Below are 9470 nucleotides of genomic sequence, written 5' to 3'. Positions count from 1 at the left end.
TATTCTAGCTCTTTTGCATACATCCCATTACCTGTTCATCTCAGTGGTAGTCCCAAAACCACAAGATGTAATGTTATATTTGGGGTTATATGCTGTGACATTTTTAATGATAATTATTTTCCCCACCTTAAATTACCATAAAGAAAAATCTCATTGTAATGCATCCAGATGATTTACATTTGATTTTTTGTTCAGTAATGAATATTTGTTAAAAACAAAAACAAAAAAAGTGACTAAACTGTCACGAAAATAATGGCAAGAACAAAACAGGCTTCATTTTTTTTTTACTCAAAATATGATTTTGTATTTCTCTCTTTTGAGTGTGGGATAAATATTCATCCCTTTATAAGTTTTATAAAAAATACAAAAAATAAATAATTTAAATAATAAATGAAAATAATAATAAAATATATATATATATTCAGCAATGCCGAAAAATACAATGCAATGCAAAATTGTGTAAAAATGCAAAAAAAAAAAATGTGAAAAATAGTAAAAAATTAAAAATACAAAAATAAAGTAATAATAAAAGAGAGGCAGGAGGCAATGTTGTCTAATTTTACCATCTACATGTTTTATTTGTGTTTTGCAATGACACTGGCTTTTTAAATCTTTCTTTTGCACTTGCTATCTTAGGAGATGCATTGGAATTGTAAACAGTGAAAATGATAAAATACATTTCATAAAACTACTTACAAGCAGTGTACGTCCAAGGCAGAGGACGACCATACCTGCTCCGCCCCGATTTATAACAATATGTCATTTTATAGCTTTAAGGTTCACATATTTACATAGGTACAGCAACGCCTCAGGGCACACCCACAAAACCTTGTGTATTTTTATCTTTTTATAATTTTTTCTTAAGAATTATATATACATCCATTAACCCGGCTGCCTGCTGCCAGGGAAACACAGTTACAATAATTTGTGTACTAATGTAATTCTTTCATTACCTGTAACTTACAATAAAATTAATACAGAGCTCAATCTACGGTCTTTTTCATAAAAAAGGTAAACTTATCCATAAGATAAGTCAACAAATAAAAATAATAAACATATTGCACTTACATCAGGACAGCTGTGGACCTGGATCAAAGTGGAAAAGGGAAATTCAGCTGACTGCAATGAACAAAGCAACCAGTGAAACCTCTAATAAATAACTACATTTTTTGTATTGGTAAAACATGTCGTCTTATCAACAAATATAGGGAAAGATCCTAACTGACCTTGTGCCCTATTAAATATAGAGTGCATGATTAAACCTAAAGTCCGGAAAAACATTTTAAGTGTAGAAACAGAAGGTTAAGTAGGTCTGGAAGCTTCATAGTTGAGTGCCATAATGTCCTGAGAATACGGTCTCTTCCATTCTTAATGTGGAGCTACAATGAATGGCTTATTGGCTTTACATAAGCATGTTTTGTATAGTCTTTAGAGACCAACGACAGTCCATTTCAAGCTCAGAGCAAAATGCTCTAGTCTTCAGGTGCAGTTTGGTCCATTCCTCTAGAGCATTTGTACACCTATTTATGAAATGTGTATTATATTAGGGTTGTGCCAGCATTTTTTGCACCCCTTCATGTGATATGGAATCGACAGACATGGAGGAAGGTTCACAGGAACACCACTGAGCGATAAGTGCATGATCATCAATGTCTTCTACGTGCCATCCAGACATCAAACCCCGTAGGCACAAGACATTTCTGAAATGTCCAGGAAAGTCATCATGAAATGGAGAACAAAGAGAGGTGCAGCGCTTGAGCAGAAGAAGAGAAACATGCTAAACAGTACCCAGCTGTCTTAGTGTTAAAGAGGTAATAAACGCCTCTTTTGTCTCCAGTACACTTGGAAAACCAATTAAATAAAATTAAAATGGGAATAACCAGCATTATTCAGCATGGTGGTGCCCCACTCGTCCAGCGCCATTAGGTCGGTCACACTGCCTTTTCCTCTATCTTTCACCTCTTGTAAACAAAGCCTTGTGCATTTTTCCACTCCCTGTTTCCTTCACCACATTAACAGATAGAATGGCTGGTGAGAATGAAATGCTAAGTGAAAGAAACCTCTCCAATGCTATTTTATATAGTCTCTCTTTCTCGCTTTCTCTCTCTGTCATCTTAGGAGGAGGAGGATGTCGATGTGGTGCTGGGTTTCTTTTGATTCACTAAGTCCATGTAGAGTTCTGAACGCAGAAATCGAGGGTACGAGTCTTTATCCATCAGGCCATATATCCTCCTCTGGGCCAGGTCGAAACAAGAGCGATCAATGTTTTGCACGTTTTCTTTAGTATGTTCCCTGGTGTAAGAATCCAGATTCACCTGGAGGACAAACAAAAAGCCATTACTTGCAAGTCAACAGACGTTTTAATTCATGTTGCGGCTAGGTTACAGACAGTTTAACCAGAAAGCATATTTGCGGATTTCCCCCAGTCCATTTATGGACCGTCTATAGACCTCGTGCTCCAGGAGGGCCACCTTCCAGCAGAGTTCAGCTGTATCCCTAATTAAACGCATCTGAACCCATTAATCAAGGTCTTCAAGATCACTAGAAACTTCTAGGCAGGCGTGTTGGAGCTAAACTCAACAGGAAAATGGCCCTCCAGGAGCAGGAATAGACACCCTTGGTCTAATGCATATTGTGCAGAAATGGCAAATCGCTACTTCCAATGCAATATGACTGACTTTATGCATCATCCAAGTGTTTTATTTATATTCCACATGGAAAAAAAAATCATGTTTACATTGACTATAAAATACTTAGTGCTTACTATTTGTGGAAATTCTGACCAGTCAAGGAGACTTAACCTTATAAACACAACTTTGTTGGTTTCTATGACATTTTCTTTAAAACCATTCATGAAGATTGGCACACTAAAGCTATTTAACTTTTACAAAGGAGTGAAAAAAATCATCCCATATCTTTGGTAATTTAGTATATTATTGATTATGGTTGCCCAAAGTTTGATTATTGTAATAGGTCACCACTTGGTGTTCATTGAAATGTCATGGTCCTGAAACTAAAACCAGTTGAGCAGCAATAGCCTTTTTTATATATAATCCTGCTCCTAAATGGCACATAAAACAAACTGTGATTGGTCATTTAACATGTTGGTAAGATGGTCTCTTTCCAGTAGCCAGAGTAAGCTGAAATCTGGACTCGACTTTACACTGAAAGTCAAATATCTGGCAACTTGAAATTACACAAATCTCAGGTTTCTTTAGTTGTACTGTTCGAAAAATTGCTGCGAGGTCCTGTTGCTCATCTGATTTTGAATTTCCAAACTGCTTTTCAAGTTTGCAAAATGAAAACATGCACTCATGCTATCTGCTGTGTGTTGTGCGGCCAAGAAGGAGACCATTAGTCAGGCATGACATCATATCCTCCATGGCTGCTTCTTTGACAAATTTTTTAGGCTCATGACACAAACCAGATTATTTTAAGATCGTTTCCACCCTTTTTTATGCTGCTAAATACAGCATGATGGCATTGTTTATATGTAATGAGTGGTACTCAACAATTCCCAGTTAATATCTGGGGTGACATTTAGTGTTCACTTTTCTGTAAAATTTGAACTAAATATGAGACTTCATGCTCACCTCCTTACAGGACTGGATGGCAATGAATTCCGCAAAGATTTTCTTAGCTTTTGATGTCATCTTGGACTGTGATTTAATCTTCTTGTAATCCTCACAGGCCAGCCAGAAATCCAGATTCTCTTCACTAAACTCTGTGCGCAAGAAAGCTCTAAACGCCGCCAGCCCATCTGATGAGGGAGAGGGAAAAAATAAAGAGGCAGAAAAGGGGAGATGTTATTGGATGGATAAACAGAGAACCATGGCAACGGCAGCCTTCACTGAAGAGGCAGCGCTGAGTGCCAAACCCTGAGTCACTACTTAACGCATAAACATGAGAACACGACTCCAACCAACGATTTAATTCCATGTGTTCTCCTCCGAGACTCCCGCTGCCATGTCCTGGGTGCCATGAAACATTTTCATAATTATTCTATTATTATTTTTCAGCATTTCTTATTTTAATTAAGTTCCTGACTCACGTTCAGGGACTCAACTTGAAATTCAAACCCATTATTTGTACTGAAGGTTGCTGTAGCTGCCAAGCACAAGACGGTAAGCACTGCAGCAAAATGATAATATTTGCACTGATTTTAGATAATCTTTATGTAACCAGCAATATCAATGAAGTATCTACATTGTATGCAATACAGAAGAAAAAAAATACAAATAATTCAGCTTATGATTATTTTACAGCACATGCATCACAGTGACTTCCTTATACAGTAGCATTACACACATTTTTACAGACATTTTTTAAGATTTCCTTTCAGCTCTAAAGGCGCCCAGTATTAAAATAGAAGGAAGTGTGGCCCCGTCCCAAAGCACGCAATCACCTTTCCGTTCTCATAAGAGCTTGCTGATAACAGCATGTGGATGCTCTCAGGTTTTCATATGAGGGAAACAATCGCTGCGGAAAAAGACATCTCCTGCCTCAAATCTCAGGATCTAATTGCATCACGAGCACTTTCAACATCACAAAATGAGTGAATCTGATTAAAAACCATGATATGGATGGTGGGGTTTTGGCTGAGTGCTTTGATCTGTGGTCTTTCTCTGACTCCATATGGATGTAGGATTCTATTAATCTAGGATTACTATGAGAGCCATTGACCATGTTCAACAGACCGTTCATTCAGTGACTCAGAGCAGGAAGTCGAGAGAAAGCATGCATGCTTAACACACTGCAACAATGCAGTCATCATCCCTGTGGATTCAAGCCAAGCCAATGGAATTAATCAAATACATCCAAAAAACAAGTTCATTATATACAAGAGGAAAGGAAATGGCATAAAGAGAATATGTCTTACATTTGTGGATGAGCAGCTTGTCCAAAGATTCTCCCCACTTCATTGCCTCTTCTGGAGTGGGCCTGCAAATAAAGGCAGAACGGTTTTTCAGCAAACCCATCTCTGTCAGGTTTCTCATTGTGTGACCCATTCGAAGCTCTGCCCTTCTCTCGCTTGAGTGTGTGTGTGAGCGTCTGTCGAAGTGTGTGAGTGTCTGAGTAAGTCTCTCTTGGATGGCCTCTTTTATACTTCCCACTGTGGAGAGGAGGGGGTGGGATCAGGCTGCTCCAATAGGATTACGTGTCAGCCGGAGGCTCCGCCCACAGCTTCTCTCAAAGACTCATTCTTGCCTTCATTGTCTGTCTAAACTCAGCACCTACAGTCTGCAGCTTTAACACTTACTGTGACACTGCCAAATAAGGAAACTGTATCTAACATTACACTATACAGTATATATAGTAGGTTAAAGTTTTAGTAATTTTGTTGTGTGCTTTTGTCATTTTTATTCATTTATTTTTTTTGTTTATTTTAATATGTTTATTTTTTATTATTATTATTGAATTTGTATTTCTTGGCAACAAACTGAAATAAAAGAGTTTAATTTTTATATTTTACTTTATTTCAGTTAACCTTTTTAAGTAACAAATTGTGTTTTTGTTTTAGATAACCCTGTGACAAAGTGGTGATAAACCATGTGTCTGTGGAATATAGAATAACTATTACTATTCTACTACTATATCTATTATCAAAGGGTTATAAATACATGTTAAGCTATATAATTGCAAAAAAAAAAGCCCTTCTAAAGGTATTAATCTAAAAGACATCTTTTTAGACCTTTCTCAGTGTGTCTGCCTCTTTCATCCCACACACATGAGCAGAGAGCCACCAGCTGGATCATTACCCATGAAGCAGGCGGATATCACAAATACACACACACACACACAAACACACACACGCTTACTTGACAGACTTCATGGATTTGTCGAGCTTGCCGACTGGGGTGCTTCCGGGAGACTCATTCCTCCTCCTCAGGAAAGCGAGTCGGTTCTTCATGTCTTTGGCCCTGCACAAAAAAATGCACAGAAGGGAAAGAGTTGAGTTCTGCAGGTCATAAACAAACCAACAAATCAATCGAAGTCATGGAAAACACAACCCCATAAATCCAAATCAGATCGTCAGTGCAGTAACCCATAAAAAGTTCTTCCGCCGTACATGTTTTCCTCAATCCGCAGTTATCAAAGTTGAGAAGACGTTTAAAGTTCCTGGATCTGTTTTGAGAAACTCTTTCTGCCTCTTGTCAGTCTCTCTTCCTTCTCGCCAGTCCTGTGTCTGAGCGAGAGGATGAGTGAAGGGAGGGTTGTGCCACTCTCCATACCATCGCTCCGCTGTTCAGGTGCCACCGGGAGTCCCGGAGGCCCTAACCTAGGGCCGATGGGCCCCGGGGACCGCTGTGGAGTGCAGCTGCATCTCCAAATCTCCAAAAACCTGACTGTTCACCCCTGGATCCACGTCTCATGAGATGTGCGCTGAGCTCCGGAACCTCCAGATGCCCGTCCTCCCTCTGCCTGACCTCACGTACCTCTTCCAGAGGAACAGTCTTCACACAATTTCCGCCCACTGATTTCCACTGTGGCTTTGCAGATTCTCTGCCCTCATCAGCTGCATTTGGCCTCTCGTAACGCAGGCACAGGCTGATGACAGTACCAAAAAAAGAAGCTGAATCCCATTTTTGGCCCTCCCAAGGCCACTGTTCCCACTTAAAGCACACACTGAGTGTTCCTGCGGACCATGATTGTACAATAGCATGAGGTGTTGTTAGATACAACATGAAGTTTATACAATTCAAATACCCAATAAACAATTATTCTGCCATGCAGTACATCAGCGTAATTGTTCCGCTGTTTACAGTTGCTGAGCTACATAGGAACTTGATGCTCTGTATATTGGCTGTTGTATAACAACTTATCTAAACAGAATTTAGTGTCAGAACTATTCATTTTGTGATCTGACACTGTTCAGTGATTTTTTTTTCCCCAGACAGTTGGTGTAAAAATATTTTAGAACTGTATACGGACGACTTGTTTTGTGTGTGAGTGTTTTTATGGTTTTTAAAATAAGTTTCTGCTGCTCACCAGGGCTACCTTTACACAGTAAAACTGTGACATATTTTAACAATTTGAAATAATTGTTTTCTATGTGAATATATTGTATAATGTAATGTATTCCTGTGGTCAAAGCTAAATTTTCAGCATCATTACTCCAGTCTTCAGTGTCACATGATCCTTCAGAAATCATTCTATTTCTTCATTTTTTTCTGAAAACTGATATATAATTTTTTTTCAGGATTCTTATAAGGTGAATCATTCTTATGATGAATATAAGGTTCAAAATAATTTATTTTAAAACAAATTCAGCATTTATTTGAAATACAGTTATTTTCTAACAATGTAAATGACTTTTCTGTCACTTTTGATCAATTGTGTTTCATTATGGCAATAATACGGTATTTATGGAAGTAACAGTTGGTTATGCAGTGATTTGCGTCAACGGTGTGAACACAGAAACAACCTTTGCAGTGCAACAGTAGAAATAAGTCAAATTCTGTAATAACCGCTGGCTAATAATCTGACCAAAATTGTTTCACTCCTCTGGCTATGATGATGGAATGCGTAGACGAGCCTCAACAGGAAAAAGGAAGTCTGCAACTATTTATGACATATTATGCTGCCCTGTAGGCCGGAGCTACTAAAAATTCCCCCTCTTTAAAGAGGACTAGCTGGTGACCATGCCAGCCAAAATACAACACCAGGCTCTTCTCTTTCCAAGTAAAATTACAACACAAGTCCTGAGCGAAAAGTTCATACATCAGGATTACAGAATTCAAGCAGTTTAATTTAAACTATAAGTACCCCCAAGTTTCAAAGCTAAGGCTGTTAGTATCTGAGAATCCAATCAGCTCAGCAAGCTGGGAAATGAGATGATGAAACATTAGTCAGCCGTGGTGTGACTAACTGAGAGGAAGTTCCTCACACCAGATGTTTGAGAAAGAAGGCGACAAAGCTAATTTAAAAGCTATGATAATTAAACTCCATGAAAAAGTATGTCCGTTATTGATGAGTCTAAATGCTACACACCTATAACTTATAATTGCGGACTTAAAACTTTATGGTTTTATCTAATTAATTACAATACAGTTTGCCTTATTTAATACATTATTTATGGCTGGTGTTAACCTTTGAGGATGATGCCAAAAGAAAGTTTTGTCAGATTTGATTAACTAGGAAGACTAAATGTGTAGAGTTCTGTATAACTTCAATGAGAATACAATATTCTGAGAACTTTATTCTGTTATAACATTTGTCATTTTTAAACAATTTAAACTATCATCTAAAATCGTACAGTCAAATATGTTATATATTAAGATCTGTGACGTTTGACAAAGACATTTACACACAAACACGTTTTATTTTGAAGTCTCTGGTGGGACATAAGAATGTGAAAGCGCTCAGAATTGAAACCCTCCAGAGTCTGCTCAGATAACATCATAACTGCTGAAATCATCAGGCTTTTTGGTAGATAAACTGACTCACACACATGACTTAGATTTCAAACAGCTATCAAAACATTAAAACTGCCAAATAATGCGGTATTTTAGATGGATTCCGATTGATTGCAAATTTGTATGTCAAACTTTGCCCACTTGCGAAAGAAACAGAGTAGAGGAAACAAATAAATCACAAGATATTTAATTCCAAAGCTCTCTTTGTATAAGAATAGAGCTTTTACAAGGAATAAATGAAAGTTGGCCAATAGGAATGTGTCAGACTGATTTATTTTTTACTTCCAGTGGGAGATCTGGCTTAAAATGAGAAGGTCTGAGGAGGGTGTTGGATCATACACACAGGAGGAAAGGTTCTCATCAGTTTATGGGCTCTGGAAAATATTTAGAAGTGTATTGAAACATTTTATGATCCAGGTCGGGTTTCACTGTGATCTTATAAGCTGTGTAGCCTTGACAAAAACAGATGAATGCAAACAATAGGAATACTGGCTTAAGAACAGTCCTTTGAGTCTATAACTTATTTAGACAGTGACATAAGGCTGAGTTTGTCCTCATTCAGCACACAGAAATCGACAGGTTTTGTAAGGCTCTCAGTGACATTAAATGCAATGCTGCCACCTACTGGATGTGACCATTATCAACACTATATATATGGGAGAGAGAGTTGTGACCACCAGATTAACCATTTAAAAATTAGCAACAGAAATAAACTTGCTAGCATCTTGATAGAATTACAAATCAACAACAACAAAAGTAAATAATTAGAAATGTTACATCCCATCCAGTTTAAAGGCATATACGAATTGTGTTAAAGAATCATACACACCACACACACACACACACACACACACACACACACACACACACACACACACATAGACTAAATTCAGAAGAACTGTGGCAATGTCTCCAAAACTCTTCAAAAACCTTCCTGCAAAGCTACAGTACTGTTAAAAGTTTTAGGCACTTGTGTAAAAATGCTGTAGTGAAGATGCTTTCAAAAATATATAGATATATAGTCATAGATAGATTTTTTTTAATCAATTAACC

The 9470-nt window shown here is 37.7% G+C and overlaps 1 protein-coding gene across 3 annotated transcripts in view; it reads right to left on the bottom strand.

Moving 5' to 3' along the window:
- Nucleotides 1-552: 552 nt before the first annotated feature.
- Nucleotides 553-9470, bottom strand: part of LOC107693410 (regulator of G-protein signaling 3-like) — a 176254-nt gene continuing 167336 nt past the window's right edge. For all 3 annotated transcript variants that reach the window (XM_016492794.1, XM_016492796.1, XM_016492795.1), the window contains exons 14-17: nt 5820-5921; nt 4880-4941; nt 3594-3760; nt 553-2315 (exon numbers count right to left, since the gene is read on the bottom strand). In XM_016492794.1, coding sequence (XP_016348280.1) covers nt 2115-2315; nt 3594-3760; nt 4880-4941; nt 5820-5921 — 532 coding nt within the window. In that variant the 3' untranslated portion in view covers nt 553-2114. The remainder of the gene's footprint in view (nt 2316-3593; nt 3761-4879; nt 4942-5819; nt 5922-9470) is intronic.

Source organism: Sinocyclocheilus anshuiensis, unplaced genomic scaffold, assembly GCF_001515605.1.
Source record: "Sinocyclocheilus anshuiensis isolate Anshui unplaced genomic scaffold, SAMN03320099.WGS_v1.1 scaffold1558, whole genome shotgun sequence".
Classification (NCBI taxonomy): Eukaryota; Metazoa; Chordata; class Actinopteri; order Cypriniformes; family Cyprinidae; genus Sinocyclocheilus; species Sinocyclocheilus anshuiensis.
This window is presented reverse-complemented; position numbering and strand designations above follow the sequence as displayed.